This window comes from Mauremys reevesii, linkage group 26 (assembly GCF_016161935.1).
Source record: "Mauremys reevesii isolate NIE-2019 linkage group 26, ASM1616193v1, whole genome shotgun sequence".
NCBI classification, from domain to species: Eukaryota; Metazoa; Chordata; order Testudines; family Geoemydidae; genus Mauremys; species Mauremys reevesii.
Window position 1 is genome coordinate 8,570,675 of NC_052648.1, and position 26,684 is coordinate 8,597,358.

At 51.8% G+C, this 26,684-nt stretch overlaps 1 protein-coding gene across 4 annotated transcripts in view; it reads left to right on the forward strand.

Annotated features, from left to right (window-relative positions):
- Window positions 1-20,741, forward strand: part of ZBTB7A (zinc finger and BTB domain containing 7A) — a 29,461-nt gene extending 8,720 nt beyond the window's left edge. For 3 of the 4 annotated variants that reach the window (XM_039515996.1, XM_039515992.1, XM_039515993.1), the window contains exons 2-3: window positions 12,316-13,520; window positions 17,883-20,741. In XM_039515996.1, coding sequence (XP_039371930.1) covers window positions 12,331-13,520; window positions 17,883-18,336 — 1,644 coding nt within the window. In that variant the 5' untranslated portion in view covers window positions 12,316-12,330 and the 3' untranslated portion in view covers window positions 18,337-20,741. Of the gene's footprint in view, window positions 1-11,800; window positions 11,859-12,315; window positions 13,521-17,882 lie in introns of those variants that run through there. The other variant, XM_039515995.1, reaches the window with a different exon arrangement.
- The last annotated feature ends 5,943 nt before the right edge of the window (window positions 20,742-26,684 follow it).

The following is a 26,684-nucleotide window of genomic DNA, read 5'->3' on the forward strand; positions in this document are numbered from 1 at the left end:
ACAGTTTACCAAGGGTCATGGTGAATTCTCCATCACTGACCATTTTTCAATCAAGATTGGATGCCTTTTTAAAAGTATGCTCCAGGCGTTATTTTGGAGGAGTTCCCTGGCCTGTTTTCTTCAGGAGGTCAGACTGAATGATCACAGTGGTCCCTTCTGACCTGGGAATCTCTGACTATCTCGCTCATCATCCACATCCATATGACTAGGGCCCTACCAAATTCACAGTCCATTTTGGTCAATTTCACGGTCGTAGGATTTAAAAAATAGTAAATTTCATGATTTCAGTGATTTAAATCTGAAATGTCACGGTGTTGTAACTGTAGGGGTCCTGACCCAACTCTGAAGGCAGCAGCGCAGAAGTAAGGGTGGCCTGGGATGGTATTGCCACCCTTATGTCCGTGCTGCCGCTGGCCGGGTGCTGCGTTCAGAGCTGGGTGCCTGGGCGGCAGCAGCTGCTGCTCCCCGGCCTCAGCTCTGAAGGCAGCACAAAAGTAAGGGTGACAATACTGTGCCCTCACTACAATAACCCCCCCGACCCTCTTTTGGGTCAGGACCCCCCATCTGAGAAGCGCTGGTCTCCCCTGTGAAATCTGTATAGTATAAGGTAAAAGTGCACAAAAGACCAGATTTCATGGGCTGTGACATGGTTTTCATGACTGCAAATTTGGTAGGGCCCTACATATGATTGAAGGAATTATCCCCTTGTATAGAGGCTTTTGTTGTTGGGTCATCATGTGAAATGGATTTACATTTTCCCAGTGCCAGAAACTGAAGGACAAGTAATGAATCCCTTTGCTGGTGGGCTGCAGTGTCCCTAATAATCTCCTCGCTTACAATGAGGAATCCCAAGCCTATAACATCTTATTACGTTCAAACAGAACCATTGATACCAGGGAGTCAGTTCAGTTTGGGTAGCAATTATCTCCCTGTTTCATCCCAGCTCTGTGCAGGGGGAGGTACGGATCCGGGTCGCTGTTTAGTCAGAGAGAGGAGGAGGAGAAGAAGATAGACATTCTTTCTTGCGGAAGTCTGTGATTTGGGGGAGGGCGTGGCTGGAGGAGGGTTGGCCCTAATCCTTTGTACTTAATAGAGCCTTTGGCCTGGGTATCTCAAAGAGCTTTGCATGCAATTGCGTGCAAGAACAGTTCTGAGGCAGCTGAGTGGTGGGGTACCTGTCTGATAGATGAGGTACAGAGGGAAGAAGTGACTTTAGGGTAAGTCTACACTGCAATTCAACCCTGCGGCTGGCCTCTGTCAGCTGACTTGGGCTCGCGCTGCGGCGGTGTAAACGTGTAGTGGAGATATTTGGGCTTGGGCTGGAGCCCATGCTCTGGGTCCCCTGAGCCCACACGTTTACACCACAATTTTACAGCCCTGCAAGCTGGTGTGGGCCAGCCTTGGGTGTTGTGTTATAGACACCCTGCGTGGCAGAGCTGGGAGTAGGAAGCCCTGCTTCCCAATTCTCTGCTTTAACCACTCAATTGCACTGCCTCTCCAGCACAAATGGCTGGTCAGCATGTCCCAGAGTATGGCGGTAAATGAGACCCATTCAGCTGGATCTTTGCTAAGTCATCCTTCAGCTGTTTTCATCTTTGACACAGCAATAAAAGGGGAAAAAAAGTGAATGCTAAAATTGTTGTAAACAGGCTGGCTTGTAAAATTCAAATCAGTGTCTTGGGATGCCTTCTCTCAGCTCTCCGTAACTTACCTGGCTGATGGGGCATTGCTGAATTACCTCCTAATGCCATGTGTTTCCAGGAGTTCCAAGAAATGGTGGTGGTGCTCGGTATTTGCCTAATGGTAGAGGTTCTTTTGATGATTGATGGTTTTTACCTAGTGCTGGGAATTGTCTGAGAGCTGTCTGCCTCCTGAGTTTAAGATCTAAATCGAAAGAATTCAGATGCCAAAACAACAGACTGGAGGTTTTTTTGTGTGTGCCCATTTTAGATGCAAATGTCCCTGACCAATTCAGATGCTCTGCCAAATATATCAGCCCTAGACTGGCTTCTCTGAAGGGGCACACAGGATGCAGCCGTTTCTGATCTAGGAAATGGTTGACGATTTAAGGAGGTTTTTCCTTGTTGCATTGGCTCTGTAGATCTGCCCCTTTTTTTGGTCAATGCTCGGAGAGGAGAGCTCCGAGGAAAACCTACCATGTCACTTGGCATCACTGGAACTTCTGCACGGCACTGCGCTGTTGGAGGAAGTGTATTGTTTTTCATGTGAAGTAAAACCAAGGTTCTTTATCACTTGTGGTCAAGCGTTCCATGACACTTGTTGGAAAAGCAGTGGGCGTTAATTCAACTTCTGTCCAAACTTCAGATAGACAGGAAGATTATATAGTAATTACTCAAACACCGCCAGGGGAATTTAATGGGATGTGAGAGTCATCTTTTCATTTTGTAAACTATTGTGTGCAGTGTACGTCCCACCCCAGAGGTGGCTGCATTTCAGTGGTGGGTATAGTTCCTGCATGCTGTTGTATATGGCTTGTAAAGTACTTTGGGGTAAGAAGTGACCCAAATGGTGGGGCAGGCAAAACTCTTTGTAATTACACGCTGGAGAATTGGTGGTAGAAAAATCCAATTTTTTTTTTTTAACCTTTGGGCGGGTATCTGGTATAAAAAGCAGAATCATAAAATGGGGATGTGGCATCCCTATACGCCTTGCTGTTGCTTCTACCCTGATGTGCTTTTCTATGCAGCAGTAAGAAGCAGATCTCTGGCAGGTCAGACCTGGGTCTGGCAGGTGAATGGGGGCGGATGATGTGATGGACCCTAGGACAAGTGCAGGTCATCTAATGATTTGATTGCAATTAGGCAGTTTTTTGCCATAATCTAGAGATGCTGGTGCCTTCTCCAGCATCTCGTCCATTTCAGCCTTAGTCCATAGTTAAGAAATCTGGGGTTTGTGGCCCTAGAGCCGCAGTCCCTTAGATCCAAACATGGCCGGGGTTTGTAAGGAGAAGAAACCACAAAATGCACCTTTTGGGTTCAGTAATAGCCCATGTGACATTTTGCCTTTAGATTCGCAAGTCGCTCTCGGGGGGGTGGCTGAAAGTCAGTATTGTCTGACATCTGTTCAGACGACATGGGGGTCAGTTTGGATTCCTAGTAGGGAAGCGTACATGTCACAAAAGCCGCCACCACACTAGGCACTAATTACCCCCTACTCATGGCCTCAGCAGAGTGCCAAGGCCCAGCTTTCCTGGGATGGTTCCTCCAGAACGGGAGGCATTGTGGGGGTACCCATGATAAAAAGGGGGGTAATGTAATCAGGTGACTGTGGCATGAGGAGTCAGGAAACGTGGGTTCTGTTCCTGGCTCACTGACCTTGGCCAAGTCACTTACCCTCTCGGGCTGCGTCTGTTACCCCAGCTGTGAAACCAAAATGACGCATACCCCCCCATTGAGATCCATGGATGTAAAAGTTCTCTCATTGCTAAGGAGGTACCATTTATCTGTTAAGCGGAGAGCATTTCATCCTCCTACACTGTCAATCCAGTGCTTTTCACCAGCTCTAAATTGCCTTTTAATAGTCTGTCTAAACCGTGTCATTGGTTTCTATTGACATCCAGGATCTTCATCTCAAAAGCATGCTTTTGTTTTGCAGGTCCACATAATTCATAGGCTTTGATGGCACTACATTGCCAACAGCACATTCCTTTTGGGAAGCGGTTGAATTTTAATAGCGACATGGCAGAGGTGAAACCGGCTGCTACTAAGTAGGCAAACACCCTACTTTAGTAATGCTTCATTTCCTCCTGACTGCCATCTTCCCACTGTTGGCTCTGTGCTGCGCTTCTTGAGGCCTCTGCAGAGTTTAGGGAGGATCCTAGGCAGAAAGAGACCTGCTCAGGCTTGCCCTGTAATGCTGCAGAAACTGGTGTCGGCAGAGATGGCTCATGCGCCGAATGGCCTGAGAGCTGCGTTTCTCTCAAGAGGTCGAGGGCTGCAGACATTGAGTGGGAAAGGGGAACCGGGACGACTGTTCCCTCAGTGTAAGTGGAACAGACAAGGACTTGCGTTGGGTGACCTATAATGGGGGTGAGCTGTTCGTAGTGGGGGACGTGCCCATTTCTCCAGCTGGTGGTGAGGGAGGGAGGCAGTAATGTTTGGGCTTTGGACAGCAAACTGCAGAATTTTGTTTTAATAGCAACATCATTTTAATAATCCTCCGCAGCACTCCTGGTGCTGATAGTATGGCTGTACCTTGAGCAATAGGACATAAGCGGTGGCCTTGTGTGCCTCCTTGAGCGTGTTGTGACACCTGGGGTCAAATGGCAGGCACCTTCAGCTCTTCCAGGCGGTTATTCCCATGAAGCCTTCTCCTTAAAACCAAGTAAGAGTGGTGCCCTGAACCCATCTGTCCCTCTCATCAATGAGTGAGATGATTTAGCCCTAAACCGTTGTGTAACGTTGTTATTAAACAGCGGATGTGTTGGTGGCAGAGCTGGTGGCATTTTGGCAATGGGGAAGGAGCTCTGTACTTTATTTATAAAGTGCTTTGGGATCTTCAGGCTGAAGGATGCTTTGCAAACGTAGTACTTTTACTGGCTAACCAACCACCTGTGACTTATCTGCCTATACCATATGGTTCGCAACCCTTATTAGCCAATCAGATTCCTCCTTTCATCCAGCTAAACTTTAAATAAGTGCAGGGCAATAAGAGAAAAAATTAAACAAACTCTTCCCTCAGGCAAACCTGGTCATTAAACCAGCACGATGTCAACAGTTTTAACTTTGACCCTGACATGACATGGGCATGTCACTTGAATTCACAGAATTCCCATAAACTGCTGACTCCAATGGCAATAATTTTGGAATCTGTCTTAAATAAACCAATTAAAATTTGTGAGTTGTCAAGTCATGTTTCTGCCTTTTTTTTTTTTTAAAAGAGTAATTTGTCTGCAAGCCCTGAAAGGAGTTAAAATTGCCTTTCTGTGTGGAAAATAACTTCCCTGCTGTTACAAGTAATGGCTCAGATTATTGAAATAGGAAGAGATGTATTCTTCTTCGAGTGATTGCTCATGTGTATTCCATAGTAGGTGTGCATGCTCGCCATGTGCACCGGTGCCGGAAGCTTTTCCCTTAGCAGTACCCGTAGGGGGGAGCACCGCTGCGACCCCTGGAGTGGCGCCCCTATATCGCACTATAAGGGGAGCTGCGCACTCCTCCCACCCTCAGTTCCTTCTTGCCGCCACTGAAGGTAGTCGGAACATTTGTGCTCCAGCTTTGCTGTAGCTCTCCAATTAGCCTTAGTAGTTACTCGTCTTCTCCAGTAGTTGGATAACTTCTTTAGTTGGTTGCCTGGTGCGGGGCATGCCCCGTGCCCCAGGCTTCAAGTCGTGCGACTTTTGTCACAGTTCTATGCCAAGAAGCGACCTGCACACTCAGTGTCTCCGCTGCTTGGGCGAGACCCACGTTACAGACCGCTGTAAAATCTGTAGATCGTTCAAGCCTCGAACTAAACAAGAGAGGGATATCCGGCTCCGGGACTTGCTAATGGAATCTGTGTTGGCCCCGGACACTGATAGGCAAGGTCCTGCAAAAAGTAAAGGCAGACAGGTCGAGGGTTATTCTCATAGCCCCGGATTGGGCCTGCCAACATTGGTACAGGCCCCTCCTACAACTTCTAGCAGCCCCCCCACAGAGGCTCCCGCTTTGCCCGGATCTCCTCTCCCACGAGGGGGGATGCCTTCTCCACCCCAATCTGGCCGCACTTCACCTGACAGCATGGTTGCTCCATGGTTAAACGAGGCGGAGGGAAGGTGTTCGAAGGGTGTCAGATGAATTCTGCTGGCGAGCAGAAAGCCGTCCATGCGACGGACGTACCTTGCCAAATGGTCTAGGTTCTCTAGGTGGGGGAGCAGGGTGCCTCCCCGTCATCCGCATCCCTCCAGCTCATTCTCGATTACCTCCTGTCCCTTAGGACCCAAGGACTATCTCCTGCCTCCGTCAGGGTACATTTAGCAGCCATTTCAGCCTTTCATCCTCCGGTGCAAGGTCACTCGTTTTTTTCCCCATCAGATGACGCCCCGCTTTTTAAAGGGCCTAGGTCGTGCATTCCCGTACGCCAGGGCCTCGGTCCCGCATTGGGATCTGAATCTAGTGCTATCCCACCTAACAGGTCCTCCCTTTGAACCCTTGTCCACGTGTTCATGCTGCCACCTGTTATGGAAAGTGCCATTCTTGGTGGCTATCACCTCAGCCCGTCGTGTCTCAGAGCTTAGGGCCTTGGCCTCGGAACCCCTGTATACGGCCTGCCACAGGGATAAAGTCCAGCTTTGCCCACACCCCGCATTTCTCCCGAAGGCGGTCTCCCCCTTCCATATGGATCAGGACATTTTCCTAGCAGTACTCTGACCTAGGCCGCGTTCCTCCAACGAGGAACGCCGTCTACACACGCCAGACGTACGTAGAGCGCTGGCCTTTTTACCTGGACCGAACCAGGCTGTTCAGAAAATCCTCGCAACTATTTGTTGCATCGGCAGAGTGCATGGGGGGCAACCAGTTTCCACCCAGTGCCTTTCCCGCTGGATGACCTCGTGCATACACACCTGTCACCACTTGGCAGAGGTTCCCCCGCCACCTATCATAAAGGCGCATTCCACGAGAGCGCAAGCCTCGTCGGCTGCCTGTGTAACCCATGACCCTATCCAGGACATATATAGGGCTGGCACATGGTCCTCTGTCCACACCTTTTCCTTGCAGTATGCGATCATCTCCCAAGCATGGGAAGACGCCAGGTTTGGTAGGGCGGTACTCCATCCCGGAAACCCTTAAACTCCTGCCCACCTCCATCAGATATAGCTTGGTGTCACCAATGCACATGAGCAATCACTCAAAGAAGAAAGGACAGTTACCTGTTCCATAACTGGAGTTCTTCGAGATGTGTTGCTCAGGTGTATTCCACATCCCACCCTCCTTCCCCTCTGTCGGAGTTTTCTGGCAAGAAGGAACTGAGGGTGGGGGGAGCCCGTGGCTCCCTTTATAGTGCGATATAGAGGCGCCACTCCAGGGGTCGCAGTGGTGCCCCCCGCCCCTCCCGGGTACTGCTAAGGGAAAAACTTCTGGCACCGGTGCACGTGGCAAGCACGCACACCTACTGTGGAATACACCTGAGCAACACATCTCGAAGAACGCCAGTGACGGAACAGGTAACCGTCCTTTTCTCTTCCACTTCCTACATTCCGTATCACTTTGTGTATTGTCACGTTCACTAGTTCCCCAGCAGCATCCCGGCCTGTCTACATTAAGAACAGTTCGGCTGGTACAGCTATCCCGGCAAAAACCTTCAGTGTGGAGGCAGTTAGGTTGGTATAAAAATGCTTATACCAGTATAGCTAATGCTGGTTTGGGTTAAACAGCATAAACTGTACCGACATAAACACAGTTATACCAATATAACTGTCTCCATTAAGGCTTTTACTGGCATAGCTATGTTGATTTAAAGAAAACCACCCCCACAAACCACCCCCTAACTGCTATGTCAGTACATTTTTTTTTTTTTAGTGTAGACCAGGCTTCAGTTAATTTCCCTTGTATGGCTCTTTTTCAATTGACTATATTTAAAGTTGATGCTGTACCTTGATACAGGTGCTACAAATTATGCACATGGATATAATTTTGGAACCTCTGAAATGCAGCCACCTCTGGGGTGAAATGTAGCATCTTTATGACAGCACATAGCGATGCAATCTAGTGAGCGTAGAATGTTGTATTCAGTTGGAGAAAAAACTGCATGGGAGATTGAGGTCAGTTGCTGCCCTGTGGCTCGTTCAGTCCTTAACGTGGCCGTTGTGCCTAGCCTGAAAGCCCCCAGCGCACCTGTCCATTAGGCACCGCACTGAGACCCATCAAACTCGTTTCATACAAGTCACTGAAAACCCTGTTGCGCCATGGCTACTGACATGGGCTGCTTGGCAATCTGTAAAGGTGCACGTCTCCCTATCCCTATGCCGTTCAGAGTCCCTGAATAAGGGAACCGCGTGTGTGATTTCTGCCAGCTGTTCAGAAGAACTTAGCAAGGGGTATGCAAGGTAAAAAGCCTTTGTGCTGTTGGCCGAATGCTGCTGTGAGAGAGAAGCTGTTCATTCAAGGATAACTGAGGATGCTTGCTGTGGGGGGGAGTGTATATGTTTTTTAAACTCCTTCATGTTCTCAGCTGCTGCAGCTTTGAACCACAGCTCAACACAAAAGGCATTTTGTCCAACTCGAATAAGTTGTGAAGTCTCATGACCCAGCCACCATTCCCACACTATGCTGTCGATTGTCCCGGCTCCCAAGTAGTGTGGGATTAACCCTTGCTTGGACGGTTGCCTTGCACCCGGCTATGGCTGGGCATGACAAACCCCAGCTGTGTGGGTGCTGCAGGCTGGCTGGCCAAAAGGTAATCGCCCAAAGCTGCTAAATGCTTTGCCCAGCTCAAATTCTCTCTAAAAGGAGAGGAAGAAACCTCCCTCCAGCATCCAATCTGGGGAAATCTCTCAATTTTATTTTGAGGACCAGGCCAAAACACACTCGCTCAGCAGGATAGCAGTCTGTCTTGCACGTTTGGCACTTCCTCTTTTCAAACGCAGAATTCTGCCCATAGTCACCCACTTGTGGCCCCACCGTCAGTCAGCGGGGTTGCATGATTGTAAATTAGGCCAGTTCCATCTATTTAGGTACTCTGTCGTATTCGAACACCTTACCATTGCTAATAAACATACCCTTGCACAGCCGCCTGTTAGGAAGGGAAGGAATTATTTACCCCCGTTTTACAGATGAGGGTGGAGATGAGGCACAGAGCAATGAAGTGATTTGCCCAGGGTCAACCAAGGAGTCTGTGGCAGAGCCAGGCATTGAACCTACATCTCCTGTGTCCCCATCCAGGGCTTTAACCACAAAACCATCTTTCCTCCTCCCTTATCACTGCACTTCATCTCAAAAACCCATGAGCCCAGAATCTAGATACACTTTTGTGCTTAGTTTTAACGCATGCAACCATATTTCATCCCTTGCAGCTGGTGTCGGTTCCTTCCAGGCCAGGAATATTTCAAACCCTGTAAAGCGTCTGCATTTTTACATGCCGTGAGACACCACAGCCCAGCTGATCGGTGTTAGTGGCTACCCGCTAATGGATGTGCTTACGGGCCTGCTCCAGCAGCTCCCATCAGAGTGAATGGAGGGACTCCCAATTACTCCCTTGGATGGGTGCACTTGCACCGTGCAACTCCGGGATTTTAAAGCCGGTTCCTGCCTTGCTGCTGTTCGAATCGATATGTTTCATTAGGATTGAGCCCTTAGTGAACATCTGCTGCGGCGAGCGCTCTCAAGCGCCAAAAACGTCCATCCAGGACCAATTTTATTTTGTCCCTGACTGACCCAAGTGGGTGTTACTCAGAACCTCAGGGTGAGGTTTGAGCTGTTCTTTGAGCTATTGGAATGAGAAAAAAGGTAGCAGGATTTTTTTAAACAGGGGAAAGTGTAGCAAAATCCCCTCCTCTTGGGCTGAGATCACTCATGGAAAGTTTCAACTTGAAAGCGCTGCTGGGAAAGTTATGAAAAGTAGGCGTGTGCTTGTCTGTAACGAAGACTGTTTTGCAACCTTAGGTACTGTGACCGGGTTCCTGCCTACCACCAGTATAACATAGCGCTATCAATTGCTTCCCTGTGTAGTTAGTTCTGTGCCTGACTCTGCCACTGATTCATTATTTCATGTTGCACAGGTCACATCCCTTCTCTGTGCCTTAGTTCCCCTTGCTTGGGTGTCCCACAACCAGCCACATTGGCTGCTGCTGGAAAGATCTGGGGCCGGTGGCTCCTGGGGAGTGCCTGAGCAGCGGTCCTGGGGCCAGCCACACCAGCTGCTGCTCACGCGGCCCTGGGCAGCTGGCTCCAGGGACCTCCGGAACAGCGGCCGGTGTGGCTGGTTCCGGGGAGCCACCTGAGCAGCAGTCCTAGGGGTGCCCTGGGGATCGCCCGAGCAGCAGCAGTCCCAGGATGGCTGGAGCAGCAGCCCCAGGGGTGCCCGAAGGCCATCCGGAGAGCGGTCCCTGGGAGCAGCAGCCGGAGGGCAATCAACCCCCAAGACTGGAGCAGGACCCCCGGGGCAGCAGGGCCCCAGAAGTAGAGATTTAGTCAGGGGTATTGTTTATAAAAGTCATGGACCGGTCACGGGCCGTGAATTTTCATTTATTGCCCGTGTCCTGATCATGACTTTTACCAAAAAGACTCGTGACTAAATCTCAGCCTTAGTTATGATTGTTTGTATTATTATAGCACCTAGAGACCCCAACTGAGAGGAGCGCTATTGTGGCAGGCGCTGTACATACTTAGCGAGAGCCGACTCCTGCCTCAAAGAGCATTCGGTCTTAACAGGCAAGGGCGGGAGAGAGGAATTTATTCCTATCCCTATTTTACAGATGGCAAACTGAGGCCCAGGGAGATGAAGTGACTTGCTCAAGGTTGCCCAGGGACTCTGTGGCGGAGGTTGGAATCGACCGTGGATCTCCTGATTCCCAGCCTAGTGCCTTAACCATCAGACCCAAACGCTGCTGTACCCCTGGCTGGCAGATCACTTGAGAAAGTAGAAAGGGTCTGAATAGTCGCAATAGGAAGTTAAGCAGAGCTGCTTTGTCTAGCTAGCCTGCTAGGGCTCACTAATGATGTTGGAAAGAGGCATTTCGCTTGGAGAGTAACGTGTGTGAGGCTGGCACACCAGGCCTTTGTGCAGAGCCCAGCGTGCTGCCGGCGCTTCCTGAGCGTTTCAGGAGCAGCTTTGTTGCAAGGCTCTTTCCTTCCATGTATGGGAGTGCAGCTGGTGAACTGGCAGAGCGGGGCTCATTGGGGAAGGGGTGGCACAGGTACAGCCCGAGGTTTTATAGGGTCCTGTGTGAGCTAAGATGGGTGGGGATCCCAGCCAACTCCCGGCCCCTCCACTCAGGCTGCCAAGCCGGTGGAAAGGCTGCTGGGGTGTCCAGCTGGCATGTCAGGAGCACAGGCAGCGTGTGTGTGTGTGTGTGTGTGTGTGTGTGTTGGAGGGTTGTGTGTGTGTGTGTGGGGGGGTGGAAAGTGCTCCACTGAGGCACCCTGCTTCCCTTCAGTGCATGTGGGCAGAGAAGGAACAGAGAGGTGGGGCCCTACGAGTGGCACTCCCTTGGCAACGCAGCTCTAGGAATGGGGGTCGCTGCTCAGCTGCACGGTGGCCCCCTGGGATAGGACGGGTGGCCCAGTGGGTCCCGCACCGGGCTGGGGACGTGGGAGGCTTGGGTTCATTTCCTGGTTCTGCCGACGGCTTCCTGCGTGACCTCGGGAAGTCCGTTAATCCATGCTCGGCCTCACGCCCCTAGCTGTCAGCCGGGCTGCTGCCTGCCTGCCTCCCAGAGCGGGGCAGGGTAAATCCAGCCATCACGGTGCCCTCATGAGTCCCCAGCTGGGGCAGAGAGAGAGACTCCACGCAGGGACGATTCATAGGGGCAAGAGGGATTCAGCTTCCCCTACCCATCGGGTCCGTGGCCTCTCTGCTCTCCTTGCCAGCTGCTCTTGTGGCTACTACAGGAGCTGGGCTAGGTCACCGCACTCATTTCAGCTGGGTTGTGGCGGGCCGGCGCCCTCGCTTCTGCTGCATAAACTTCAGCTGCTTCCACAGCTCCGGGGGGACAGGGTGGGGAGCCGGGGGGGACCAGAGAACAACAGGGTCTGTCTGTGTCCAGCAGCCTCAATAATGAATCCCCTTCATATCCATCGAGCGCAAGTCCTGTCTCTCTTCTCCCACAGGGAACCCTCCTAATTCCACAAGCATTTAAATCCCCGCTGTCCTCTGGTCTCTGACCTGGGCTCGTCATCCTGCGGCCGGGGCTCTGGCAGCAGGTTGGGAAAGTTTCGTTATTTCCCCGTCCCTACAGGCCAGTGCTCTTCAGTGCCCCCCCTGCCCGTGCCCCTCCCACAGGGTGGGACGTGTTGGTGCGTGTGCCCTGAGACCTGCTGAAGCTGTCCCGCCCCTTCCCCAGCCAGTCCTTTGTGGATTGTGCCATGAGTTTCTCTCTCTCTTTTTCCAGTTGCTTCTCAGCCCTAGAGCCACGTAGCAGGGGACCAACCGAGTCTGGGACTGTAGAAATGTTCAGTGCAAAGAGGACCTGGGGGTCGGGGTGGGTGCATCGGGTCTCTAGTATGAAGGCGGCATGCGTGTCTGGCACATAGATTGGCCTTTACATGGGACAACAGACAATAAATAAGACTCATGGTGGGAGATGCCAAACACCTTTTAGCAATGAAAGGCTCTAGAACTGATCCTGCTTTTTTTTTTTTCCTTCTCGTCTCTTCCCAGCCCTTGGTGTTCAAAATGGCTGGTGGTGTGGACGGCCCCATCGGGATCCCGTTCCCCGATCACAGCAGCGACATCCTGAGCAGCCTGAACGAGCAGAGGAACAACGGGCTGCTGTGTGACGTGGTCATCTTGGTGGACGGTCAGGAGTTCCCCACCCACCGCTCTGTCCTGGCGGCATGTAGCCAATACTTCAAGAAGCTCTTCACCTCAGGGTTAGTGGTGGACCAGCAAAACGTATACGAGATAGACTTTGTGAGTGTGGACGCCCTGTCGGCGCTGCTCGATTTCGCTTACACCGCGACCCTGACCGTCAGCACTTCGAACGTCAACGAGATCCTCAACGCCGCCAAACTGCTGGAGATCCCGGCGGTAACAGAGGTTTGCACGGATCTCCTAGACAGGAAGATTCTGGCCAAAAATGACCAGATGGATTTAGTAGATCAAATTGATCAAAGGAACCATCTCAGAGCAAAAGAGTACCTGGAGTTCTTCCAGAGCAACCCCATCAACGGCCACCAAGGCAACTTTCCATGGACCAACCAAGACTTGAGAGACCTTCAGAGACTGAACTTCCAAGGGCAAGAGGATGAGGAGGAGCCGGATTGTAACGGCATGGACTTCTACTCACAAGCCCCCCCAAACGAAAGACCAAAGGTGAACGACGGTGACCCTGACAGCAACCATGCCATGTGGCTGGAAAGAGAAGAAGAGGAGGCCTCGGGAGCCTTATTCCCATCTTCCCAGAATGGACATTACAGTGGACACAGCCTGACGGCACAAGGAGAAGAGGAGGCAGCTCCAGGAGGTCACCTGGACCAGCAGGAAGCCAGCAACTCTCCCAGCTTTGTTGCTGGGGGAGCGGAGGCTGAGGAGGCTGAGGCTAGAGAGGTGGACGGTCTGGCTGCCAGTGCCCTGCTGCAGCAGATGATCAGTTCCGTGGGAAGGCAGCAGCTGGGTGAGGACGACCAGAAGGACGACGACGGGGTGATGGATTATTACTTGAAATACTTCAGCAGCTCTCACGAGAGCGACGTGTATCCGTCCTGGTCCCAGAAGGTGGAGAAGAAGATCAGGGCGAAAGCATTCCAGAAGTGCCCCATCTGTGACAAGGTGATCCAAGGGGCTGGCAAGCTGCCCCGCCACATCCGCACCCACACGGGCGAGAAACCCTATGAATGCAACATCTGCAAAGTCCGATTCACCAGGTGAGGGGCAGAGGGGGGCGGCAGAGGGGTATTGCACAAGCCGGCTCGCTGCCTACGGGCACGGGTGGGCGTGGGACGGCTCAGCCTTGCACAATCCCCCGCTGCCTGCAGTGAGTCATTTCCTTTTCGATGGGCAAGTGACGAGTGATTTTTTTTTGGGTGCCCGGTTTGAGAAACCCTGACTTAGAAAGTGCTGAGCTAGCCATCGAGCTAGCCACCCTTCTGGAAACTGGGGGCCCTTCCACGGTGTCAAATGCCCCGAATCTCTATAGTCCCTGATAAATCTTGGCCATGCCTGGGATTTGCAAAGGGGGCTAGTGGGGGTTGGGCATCTGGAGGAACTTGGATTCCCTAGCAGAGTCTCCCACCCCATATCATATCCATCCTTGGGGGAGTAGATTTCTTTGGCCAGTGGGGGCTGTTTAATGTAGATGACCCTTGAGAAATGGCCCCTTCTAAAGACTGAAACATCCAGAGCCTGGTAACTGCAAAGTGCCCTGAGCAGAGCTGCCGCTGCAGCCACCTGGTGATGCTGGATCCGAGGAAGGGATCGGGACTGTCTCGCTCCCTCCTCCCATTTAAAAAAAATCAACTTTTTGTGGCCCCCTAGGGGCATGGGTTGTTTCAGCCCCATTCCTAATCCGGGTCTGCCTGGGCTTCCCTCTGCCACGGGTGTGCTGAAGAAAGGGGATATTGTTCGAGTTCCTCTGGTTCACTTTAGTCCACGTGTTACAAAGAGGCCTCCTCTTCGCAGTCTTCACGTCTGATTGCGGCGTGAGGCCGGGGTTCCGCCCAGACCTTTCCGCGCTGTGCCAAGCGACTGCGTGGGCTGGCTGACAAAGAAGCCAAACAGCCTCGCCCGCTCAGCCTGCTTTCTGCTTACGCAAATAGTCCTGGACTCAGGAGCACCAACGGGGTTCGAGTCCCGTGTGGAGCCTTGGGGTGGGGGAGGAGGAGGATCGAGCCAAGAAAACGCTGAGCTCGTGGGCCTGATTCTGATCTGCCCCCTGCTGGTGTAAATCAGAAATGACTGGGTAAGGTGGAGCAGCAGCCTCATGGGTGAGAGCGGAAAGCGGGCGAGGGGAGAGGACGCATCACACCCAGCTGTCCTTGATTTCCATTGAGCGGGAGCCTGAGGAGTAGGTGCTGAGCCCCTGGCAGGATCGGGCCTGAGTCCCTCTGAAAGCGAAGGGAGCTGCACCTGCTGGAGTGTGAGCAGATGTGGCGCAGCGACCCACCCGGCCATGCAGCGGGGAGAGGGCCCCGCATTTGTTAGCTGTGGCATGCAGCTAGGGGGGCCAGCTGTGCCACTCCTGTAACCCGCTGGGCCAGCTCTAGCCCTGGAGTGGGCCAGGCATTAGCCCTGACCGGCGGGCGAGAGATGCCTCCCGCCCCTGCCGGTGAATCTGCCAGCAGGGAGAGCGCAGAGTCATGGAAAGCAACGCGTCTGTGGTACGCATAGGGGTGTGTGTGCATGCAGTACGTGTACACGCGAGTGTGCGCTCACACACCCGTGAGCCAACCCACCTCCTTCTCAGAGGTGCTGTTGAGAAGCCGGAGGATGTGTCCGTCTCCTGAGCATGTCCAGGTTGAAATGCAGACGGCCACTGTCCTGTTGCTAGATCCTGCCTGCCTGCTAGCTACAGAGTGTGCGGGCGGGGGGGGTTGAGATTGGTGGGAGCCCAGTGCCTGCCTTGCTGGGGCGAGTTTGGAGAAAGATTTGATGATGAGGCAGTGCAGCCTCATCGCTTTTTGATCTCTCTCTCCTGCCGTGTGGCTGTCTCTCACACACACACACACACGCTGCCCTGAGCCCAGCCTGCATTTATAAACAAGGCTGGTGCCTAATACGCTACGGCCGAGTTTCCAGACTGAAATCCAGGAAGCCCGTATGTGGCCACAGAAACCCCAGAAAACAGGACATCTGTAGCCTGGGCTGTCTCCCACCATGTCCTCTCTGCCCCTTCGTTAGCAAGGATGCCCTTTAATTGCAGCCCCAATGTCACAGCTGTCCCAGGAAGACCTGCTGTTCCACTCCCTGTTTACGACTGCAGTTTGTTGACCTCAGAAATGCTAAGAAATCCTGACTGGTGTCCCGCTCCCCTCCTGCTCTGCTCATCTGACTTGTGCCTGTCGGTTGATCAGATGTTTCATTGCTCAGTGTGAGGGCCTGACGGCTGGGGGTTGGTCCAGCCAGGCCAGGAACATTTGTGTCTCTTGCTTTTTACTGTAGTTCTGATCCTTTCAAATGAAGGTGAGCAGAGCAGCTGGGTTCTGCTGCCTTCCCTTTGACCTCCTCAGTGATGCCACCTCCAGGGCTGCAGCCTGGATTTCCCATGAACCCCTCTGGGTGCTGAGTCACCGTGTGCTTTCCTGTGCCTGTCTCCTACAGCTTCCCCCGTGCTCCGCCCCGCCACTCCCTTTGTTAAAGAGACAGGGGCAGGCTAAAGCTCATCTGTTAAAAATAAAGGTCCTTAGCTGTGCTAACAGTAATAATTAATAATAACAAATTGGCCGTACTGTGACAGCTGCTAACAGATCAGGGATCCGGTTATGCTGGGCCCTAGGTAATAAGGGGAGATATACCAATCTCCTAGAACTGGAAGGGACCTTGAAAGGTCATTGAGTCCAGCCCCCTGCCGTCACTAGCAGGACCAAATACTGATTTTTGCCCCAGATCCCTAAGTGGCCCCCTCAAGGATTGAACTCACAACCCTGGGTTTAGCAGGCCAATGCTCAAACCACTGAGCCATCCCTCCCCCTCTATAGACACAGGGTGAGAGACAGTCCTTAAGAGCTTACAGTTTAAAGAGGCAGGGCGGACAGAACGGGGGTCAGCAGCAGAACTGTGGATACAACCCTAGTCCCCGGAATGCCAGCGCAGTGCCCTACCCCCGCCTCTCGGAGAACACCCTAGATTAATAAAACGGGCACTTGGAAATAATCTAGTTTGCTCATCACCATTCATTACCCTTTCGCTCAGCTTGGAGAATTGCACAGGGCTAGTCAATCTGAGGTTAGTTTCTAGTCAATTTCGCTTTTGGGGTTTCCTGCACTAGCCCAGTGAGGAATGTTGGGGGGAATCGTAAAAGAACGGAAAATCATTTAAAAAAAAAATTCGATTACTATTCGGTTTTTAAGAAAACCTTTTGGCTTAAACAATGTTCCTTTACTGGAGCCAATGCAAGAACCACGTAACCTATTGCGAACCTACAGGGCGGCCTTTTCGAAACCTGTGCCGATTTCTTCCCCGTGTGGGGCCTGTCCAAAGACCAGCTGTTGACTCCTCCCGAGCACCTCAGTGCTTCTGAAAAACGTTCGGCAAAGCTCTGCGGTTGCGCTGGCTCGTTATAGTCCGCAGCAGACTTTTCACCAGTATATATTCTCCTTCTTTATTATTGGCCTGGGATAGGGCTAGGTTGCTGTACGACCCCGCCCGAAAAGCCTGTGCGTGCCCTGAAGCCCCACCAGGATAAGCAGGCTGCTCCAGGAAGTTGTGTGTGTGGTTTGTGTGTGAAGATGAGCGTTTTGGAAGGGATCTAAATCCTCCAGTGTCAGAGCATGAGCCAGACCCTAACTAATGGGGTTGGGAGAAAATTTCCCAGGGGCAGGGTATCCCATAGCTGTTGAGGGGGGAAGGGGAGTTGTGGAACCATTCTCGAAAACAGCTGATGTTGACCGTAGTAGGCGACAGGCTATCGGCTGGATGGACCCACACTCTGCTCCGGTGTCCCAAACAGGGATACGTAACTCTGGATTCCTGCACCCCCGGTCGCAGGACCGTCTCCATGGCAGAAACTGTCGGCACATGGTTCACATGCGGCTAACTCTAGTGGGGAGTTTGGGGACGTGGATGCTCGGCCACCAGCTCGCATCACGCAGGCTACCAGGCGGTGGCCCTCTCGGCTAGGCTAGGGGAAGGCTCCGTAGCCCGTTCTTGCGGAGCTGAGTCAGCTCGTTCCCTGTGGGAAATGTCCCAGTCCTTAGCACAGCCAGCCCCGAGAGATCATGGTGCTGAACGTACAGGGCTCCCCAAGTCGCCATGGGTCTGGGGGTGGGAGGGTCAGCGCATGGCAGGGTGGGGGTGGAAGGTTCCCCCTCTGATCGCCACATGTCTGGGTGAGGGAGAGATGCCAGGTGGCGGTGTGGGAGTGAAGGCTCACCCGAGCCACCCCCAGTCACCATGCATCTGGGTGTGGGAGGGTTGCTGGGTGGTGGAGGTGAAGGTTCCTCCCCTGGTCACCACATGGTGGCATAAAGGTGAAGGTTCCACCCACCCCACCCCGCCCACCGTGTGGCAACCCTGCGTTCAGGCGCAGAACCCCCGCCCCCTCCCTGACTCCATCTCTCTCTCCCGTGCAGGCAGGACAAGCTGAAAGTTCACATGAGGAAGCACACAGGTGAAAAGCCTTACCTGTGCCAGCAATGCGGGGCTGCTTTTGCTCACAACTACGACTTGAAGAACCACATGCGTGTGCACACTGGCTTGCGGCCTTACCAGTGCGACAGCTGCTTCAAGACTTTCGTCCGATCCGACCACTTGCACAGGCACCTTAAAAAAGATGGGTGCAACGGCATCCCATCCAGAAGGGGGCGCAAGCCCCGGGTCAGAGATGTGAGCGGCCTGCCCGCCCCCGCAGGGAACCCCGAAGATGGAAGCTTCGAAGCTGGTGGCGAGAGACAAGAATCACAGGAGGACACCGTGCAGAAAAATGGCCAGGAGGAGCACTTTGAAGATAGTTCTAACAATGAAGCATCAGGAAGATTGAATGTAGCGGAGGGGTCGTCAGAGGGTAACACACAAGGACTCTCCTAAACCAAAAAAAAAAAAAAAAAGTGTCACAAAATCTAGTTAGTACTTTCCTCCGATTTCTCCTTAAAATATTTCTCTCCCTTTTTAAAAGATTATATATATATATATATGTTTCCAATCTTCCCACCATAACCAGTCCCGTGGGGACACCTCTAATAGCTAAGGACCTTTCGTTGGAAGGCAGATGCTTAGGAAGTGTGAGATCTGGAGGGTTGAAAGGTTGGTCCATAACATGGAAAGAAGCTTCCATGCAAATCCAAAGCTTTTATTTTGTGTCCAGACACACTTTAAAAAATGGCAGAGATGCATCTATTTAAAAAAAAAACCAGAAAAATTCCAAGAGGTGAATAGGTTCTTCCTGGACAGTCACTACATTTTGTGCCTCCGTCTGACTGGATGGGAAAGAATTGAGTGCAGCTTTCTCTCCACTGGAAAGTGAAAGCTCCTGATGCCTGAGATGGTCTTGTGGTGATCGGGGATTTGATTCTGCCATAGGGAGTTCAGATCCTTTCTGGCCTGATGCTGAGCGAAGCTGGCTGAAATCACCTGGTGCACAATTTTTATAATGATAATTGGGTGGGGGGGGGGAGAAACGGATGATATTTTACATATTCATTTTTTAAGAACGATTGCTCCTGCCATGTGGGTGGGCGAACAGAATTTTGCAAGGCTGCTCCGAGCCTCGGGTTTGAAATGCCTAGATGCCAGGTGAAACTGCGACTCTCCCCAGGAGGTTTAGATTGGTGCCTCGTTCCCGATTGGGAGGCAGGGCTCCCGTGTTCAGTCCTGGCTCTGCCACAGAATTGCTGGGTCAAGTCATTTTCCCTCTCCGGGGCACAGCTTCCTCAGCTGTAAAATGAGGCGACTGCTGTTTTGTGTGAGGTTTGGGAAGTGCTTTGAGGTCCAGGGCGTGCGCGTTGCGATGAAGGGGCGAACTCCTTCCTTGGCAGATAAACTGGTCCGTTCAGGGGTTACTACGTGAGGGTCTCTTGGACAAAAATGGCAGCCCTCTCTGCTCTGTGCAAAGATCTTTGGGGCACTTTTCCTGAGGATGTTTGCAGAGCCCTCACCCACCCATTGGGCAGCACATGTTTATGCCTCACTCTTGTCCTCCACCCCAGAGGTGGCTGCATTTCCATGAGTGCTGCGTGTATATAGTCTGTAATGTGTTGTAGCATTAAAGGCCCTGTTTTAGTAAGGTAGCCTCGTGGCTACCAAACCTCTCTCTCCCTAGCCCACTGAAAACCCTGAATCGGGCAGGAACCTGAGCAATCTAATCAAATTCCAGGCAACCTCTGACGGAATGGGCTAGTTCTGTACTTTGATGACTTATTGCCTGGTCCTGTGCTGGGCAAATTGTGCCCCAATAGGAGAGGAGCACAGGGTACATTTTTGCTAGATCAGATTGTTGCCTCCTGAATCCGAACCTTGCCTTTCAAGATGCAGCGATTAGTCAGTCCTCCCTGTTGAGTCAGACTCTCTGATACTCCCCTCCCCCAGAGCTGAAGCTCGAGCCCCCTCTGGGATGTAGCAGGATTTTTCTGTATCTTTGGGCCTGCCGGGAGTTAAAGATCAGTAACTGACAAGAGGGGGTGTTTAGTCTTTTGCCACCCTGACATGGAATGGACAGCGCCCGTGTGATCGCGCTTTTAGCACTTGTTAACAGCAGCTTTCACCCCAGGATCTCAAAGCACTTCATTAGATGGTTCTATTAAGTAAAAGAATCTCTCGGAGCAGGGTAACCCCCAAGATTTTAAGAATCAAACGAGAGCACCCTAAAAGCAGTTAAAACTGAGTTTTTGGGGTTGCTTTTTTTTTTTTAAAGGGTTATTTAAGGTCTCCCTGAAAGGTGCGCGGAGTCTTTCTGGAGATTGAAGCTGTTGGGATGGGGAAAAAAAGCACTCTGGGGCTGCTACTCCTTTAAGGCTTTGGAGTTGGAGTTTGGAATTTATCTCCTCTGGGAACCTCAGGCTGGGCCATTTAAATGCACAGGCGTCTGGGATGGGTAGTTCTCCATCAGACTGGCACCAATGTATTTACTGTCCTGCAGAGGCAAAGCTGAATTTATTTATTTGAGTAGCGGGCACTGATAGACTGGCCCGGGGGATGTGCACAGAGCTAACGTGGTGGGGTGGAGGAGACGGGCACCGGAGCTGACCGCACCTCAAGGCCCGGCGTCCTCTCCTTGCTGCGGTTGCTAGGAGAGCGCCCGAAGCTTCACCCGGTGCCCGGTTTCAGTCCCCAAAAGATGCGGGCGTGACCTGTGTGTGAGATGATCAGAATCGCAGGCTAAGCTGGTTCAAAACAGGCCACTGACTCCTTGACACGAAGGGGTTCAGGGCCTAATGGTTACACCAAGGCCTCTACAACCCTCTGCTAGACCTTGAAAGTGGCTTGTAAATTACTCCCACTGTCCTGGGGCCCAGGTGGCCTCGGGTCTTCGGTCTGGTCCACGCCCAGGGTTTTGTACCAGTATAACTGTGTCAGGGAGGGGTGTGACTTTTCACTGAAGTAGTTATACCAGTACAATGCCTACTGTGGATACAGTGATAACAGTACAAAGAGATGAGAAGGGAAATAAGCAATACTGGTATAAGCATCTTTCTACCAGTAAACTGCATCCACATGAGAGGGTTTGTACCCCTTTAACTATTCCGGGACAGGTAAAGGGGTCCAGTGCCCTCATGTGGACACTGAAGGTTGTTGGTAACCAGTCCCAGGCCTATGATCTGAAACATCTTACACGGGTCAGTCTCAATCAATCCCTATTCCCCAGCTAGATAGAGAGTCAAGTATGCAGATATAAAGTAAATATTGGTGTGTATTACCCAGCTCCTCCAGCTTAGCAGAGTCTAGAAAGGGCACCTTTCAGCCATTCTCCTGTTTTTTAAATGCACAGTTCAAAATGAAAAGAGATTCTAGTCCTTTTATTTTGAAAGCACTTTTTAGATTTTATTTTAATTTTAAAGCGAGAGCAGGTTTGGCCGAATGTAAACTGGAGAGGGAGTGAGAGGGGAGTGTGTGAACTGGGGGGGTGGGGGTGGGGTGTCGGGGAGAGAAAGATGGATGTTTATTTAATGCAGAAAAAGCAATAAAAATTTAAAAAACCATTATTTAAAAAAAAAACCATAAAAAAAACAACCAAGAAGTCTTAGCACTTTGCGATGGAACGGGTACTTCGAAATCACTTTATCTTAATTTAAAAAGCAAAAGCGAAACATGTTTACAAGTTGAAACCAACTTCTATGGAAAAAAATTATTATTAAAAAAAAAAATTCCTAAATTTATTTTTGTAAGAAAAAAAATGTGTATATATATATTAAAAAAAAAACAACCCACAAAACCCAAACCTAGGCAGAATCCCACGTCTATTTCATGGAATAACGAAACAAAAAGATATCCAATGAGAGGAAGGATGCTAATTAGGTTCTGTGACATGACCTGAAAACAAACCCCTCAGAAGTGATTGCACTTCACAAAACGGAAGCTTGAATATTAGGCAGGAATCATGGGTGTTTTTGTTTTTGTATTTTTTTTCCTTCTATTTTCCTTTTTTTTTTTTTATTTGTCTGTTTGTTTCTTAAATGTCTTATAGCCAGTGCTAGCCCAGATGTCTCTCCCACCTCTCCCCGTGCCCCTCCCGCCCCCAGGAGCATCTTAGCTTGTGTAGCAAGGAGGAAAGAAAGCGTCTGAACAGCTGGGTGATGTAGTTGATCGGGAGGGAAAGGACCATGGGACGGGGGCAGCCCCTGCAATCTTCCTTGTTTCATTTCTTCTCCGAGGGTCACTCCGCCAAGCTTGGGTAGATGATGAGATACGTCTCCTGGGTAGAGTGCTCCAAGCCAAAAGCATACTCCATCTTCGAAGTTAATCTAGCGGTTCCCAGCTCTGCCTCCTGCCACAGCAGTAGACGTGCTTCTAGCATGAAGCAGGGATTCAGGTTTGAAGTCAATTTGTTGAGAACTAATTCAGGATAGAGACTTTTGCGGCTTGATGATGCACGTAAACTGTCGCCCTCCCCACTCGCTGAGCCCTGTGACTATTCCAGAATCAGATGCTCGGAGTGGAGCGGGGGGAGAACCCACCTTACAAATTAAATACAGAGAAAATAAAGTATCAAAAATAATATCCCCCATTGCTTTTCTTTGCCAACCGATCGGCCGGTAGCCAGATCTTTGCCCCACAGGAGCGCCCTCCTTCTGGCGTAATGTAAAAACCAAAAAAAAATTTCACAGCAAGGAATTTTTTTCTTTTTCAAGAATAAAAAGGGGACAGAACCCGGCGCTCCTGAATCAGCGTTTCCCCTGGGGTTTAAGCCCAGCCCTACTGTCTGAGCGTGGGCTTGCTCCAGGAGACGCAGAAAACCCTGTGCTGGTGCCTTTGTTTTCAGGCTGTTCCCAGTGGCAGAGCGCGAGGCTGGGCTCGGATGAGCTGTAAGATCAGTGCCGAGGAGATAAATTGGGGAGAATGTGCCCTGCCCTCAAGGGGATGGAATTGATGACCTAGGAGGTCTCTTCACCTTTGACTCCTGATGCCATGACAGTTGAGATCCATTTTACTAAGATGGCTCAGTAGTCAGCTGCATTTAGTGCTGGAAGCAGGTCTCCCATCTGTTAAACCGTAGGGGTTGGAGGGTGTCAGCTGAAATGTGCATCCACGCAAGGGACCATATCAGTCCTCACGCAGCAGCCAACTAAGGGTGAGTCTGAAAATATCCTGCTGCCCCAAATCCAATCCCAGTTTCTCCGTAGTGTTGGCAACAGCGCAGATGCTGGGTCCTTTCTCCGTGCTGTAAAACACCTTAATCCTGGCCCCTGCCTTCCCATCCCAAAGAGAGCGGAGTGGAGTGTCCCATGACCCGGGCACTAGCTGAATGTGGCAAGCCACCTCTTCCAGGGATGAACCTCTGCTTAGCACTGGCTACCTATTGCATATGCAAAAACTAGTGTGGACTTGTAAATAGACAGTTACTTGAGGTTCTTTATTGTAATCAAAAGTTGTGGTATCTCTTTTCTCGTTTGTGTTACCCCTTCTCTGCCCCCCCCCCTTTTAAAGCTTGGGTTTCTCTCCAAACCTCCTTCTGCCATTTTTTGGGGGGGGTAGGGAATCCCCACCACCACCCCCTTCCAAAATGGACAGCAAAAAAAAAAAAAAAAGTCTCAGGATTCTTGTTGGAGAGAGTGAGTCAGACACCTAGATTCCTTGTAAGAAATGAGAGCAGGCCCGGGGGTTTGACAATCCCAGCCTGCCCTGCCCGCCTCCCCCCCAATATCTTGGAGATCCCAGGGTGAGCTGCTCTGGAGGTGCTCTCTGCCTCAGAATGAGCAAAACGGGTGGAGCTGTTCTTAAGGGCAAGTCCCGTCCCCTCCTCTGTGAAATCTGAACAGCAGAGCTGGAGCCTGAATTAAACGCCGAGATCTTGGTTCCAACCCCAGGGCCCCCACCCAAACCAGAACAATCCCACACTTTGGGAAAGATCCCCTGGGGAGCTGGAGCAGAAAACTCCCCGGTCAGTCGGTTAACCATGGGGATCTGGCGTTCTGGTCTGTGGTTTGGGTTGGGCTCCATCTCTGCTACAAGACGGGGGTATCCTTCCATCCCTGGAGGAACAGAGGGCAGCTTCCACCCGATGTAGGATGGCACAACTGCCCTCCACGCCCCCGGCCCCACACCCTGCCGGTGTCCTTTCTCCAGAGCGAACCTCCTCTCTCTGTCCCCCTGGGGCCCCTTGGCAGAGGTGGGTTTGGAGGCAAGTCAGCGATGGCGTCTGAACAGAGATACCGCACCTTATTTGTGATATGAGATGCTTTTACCTTTATTAGAGAGCCGGGGAGCTGCCGCGTGAGCTTTGATTGATACAAGAGTGCCGGCAACACTTTAGCACAAGCCTTGATAAGTTTGCACTAAAAACCAACCAACCGATCTTCTCCCTTCTCCGTGTAGGGAGGCGTGGCCTCCAAGTACATTCTGCCTTAACTTCCTCACCTGTCTTACGCTATGTACCAACCGACGGTGGACAAACTAGTGCATGCAAAACCTCCCCAATCATATACTGTATATAAGCATTGATTCTTCTTGTTGTTAAGATGATTCTTCTTCTTTTGAAATTCAGGTTGTGATAAAGTGTTGCCAAAGATACTGCTGAATTATGACGTTTCAGGAAAAAAAAACAAACCAACCCCAAATCCATAACTCCTACGAAACAAACAGACGACACAGCGGACTTTTTAGTACTGCCTCTCTTTGTTTTCTTGGTACAAAACAAACCATGTAATTTCAGTAGTGGTATAACTGTGTGTGGGGGTATGCGTGTCTCAGACAGTGGTTTCCCCTAGGCTGAGGGGGCTCCTGGGTTGTCCAGCCACCCGAGATGGGGCTTTATCCCCCTGCTGATCAGGAGTGGGGGTTTCACGGGGGCCCTTTGAGAGCTCCACTGCTTTTTCGGTCTAGCCGAGGATCCTAATTGCACAGACATGGGTTGGACTGGGCTCCAAGCAGGACGAACGCCCTTCGAAGTCAGCCGTGGCCGTGGGCTCCGAAACAGGCCTGGGGTTTTTGACACTAAAGATGAACATCTGTGTGGTCCCATCACCCTCTAGCGTTGTGAGAGGAAAGCACAGATTGTCCAATGCATCTGTCCCGCTACCCGCCCCCCCCGTCTAGAAGGAAACCTGCAGAGACACGCATACTGTCCCGTGTCGCCCAGCCGTGGTGGGAACAGAGAAGCCACCTCCGCTCTAGGAAACCATGGATTTGGGCTGCGCCCAAGGCTGTCAGGCTCACGGAGGGAATGCTGTTGTCATTGTTTGAAGTTATCTCCTCCCTCCTTTCCCTTCTCGTCCCCTCCCTCCACCCCATATGAAACCAGTGAATGTAAAACCGTGACCGTGGCAGAGGCGCGGGCAGAGCTGCCCAGCTGTGGTTGTAAAAGATCCTGTTTGCGTCCGGGCCTAACGGTGGCAAGATCAGAACCGTGAGTTCCAGCGACTTCTTCAGTCAATACCAAAGTATACTCCACCCTCACCGCAGCGCTCTCTGGGGGGGCGGGAGGGGGATTTCTGACGGGATCCCTTCCCATCTTTGATTGGCCGCTGACCCAGCCCTCCTGGGGAACTTCCTGGGGGTGTCAAACCGGCAGGTGTCGGGTGGGCCCAGCTGCTCGTGCTGCGGTAGCCGTCTGACGTGAGCGTGGGGTGTATTTTCCTCTCCGTTTGTCGTGCCGCATGTGTCAGTTTCCTTTTTGTGCTCCCCCCCCCTTCTCCGAGCTCCTTTTAAAGATGCTGCATCTTCTTGCTTAAACCCTCCCACGGGTCAGTCGAAGGCTTTGCCTGCGGAGGCGGAAAACCAGCCACGCCCAGATAGAGCTTTGGCTGGGTGGGGGAGGCCCCCAGTTCTGAATTTTTGTGGGGGGGCGGGGAGAGGAAGGAGGCACAGCTAAACCATGCGGTGGGGGCGGCACAGCTGCCCCCACCCATCGCTATCATGGGGGAGCATCACACGTCCCCTCTGCCCTGGTGTGGTTGCAGCCGAGGCCGCTGCCCGTTCTTCCAACCCAGCCCTTGAGTCGCCTCCTGCACCCGAGCAGGGGGCTGAGTAAGGGGCCCAGACTCTCCTTTCTCCCAGTTCTGAAAGCAGAAAGAGGGTTGCAGCATCTTGGAGGGCAGGAGGTTTCTTTGCACTAACGGGACCCATTCGACTCAGTGGGAAGTTGTTCTGTTGCACGTGACCGTGGCTGTTCCGAGGGGAGCCCAGGCTGTTGGGGAATGGGGAGCGGGCCAGGCTGGGGGAGCCGCGTTCCTGGCGATTTCCCTCGTTTCTAGGGGGCGGATCTCTGCACGCACAGGGCTCCTTTTCCTTTAGCATCTGCTGGTTAACGCTGCGAGGGAATTTTCTCCCTTCTACCCCCTCCCCTCCAAAGCTCACCAGCCACAGCAACTCGGAGCCTGGGGAGCCCAGCTCCAAGGAAGAGGGGGGTAGGTTGAAAACCCGGAGGGAGAGTTCAGCTGTGGGGTGCGGCGGGGGTGCATGGAGGTTTCTGAACAGTGCAGGTATTAAGCCATTGAGACAGCTCCTCAAGGGATGGGTGGATTCTCCGTCACGTGGTCTCTTTAAATTGAGCTTGGCTGTCTGTTTCCAGTCAGATTACACCCTTGTGCAGCCCCCAAGGTGCCAGCTAGAAGCAGGAATGGTCAGCCTGGGCGACCATAACAGTCCCTTGAAATCAACAAACCCATGTAAGTCCCTAGATCATCCCAGAACATTCGGGATGCTCGAAATAACCCCACCTTGAGCCCATCTGTCAGGTCAGCAAACCAAAAGCTCTGCCTGTATCCTCAAAATGCCGGTGGGAG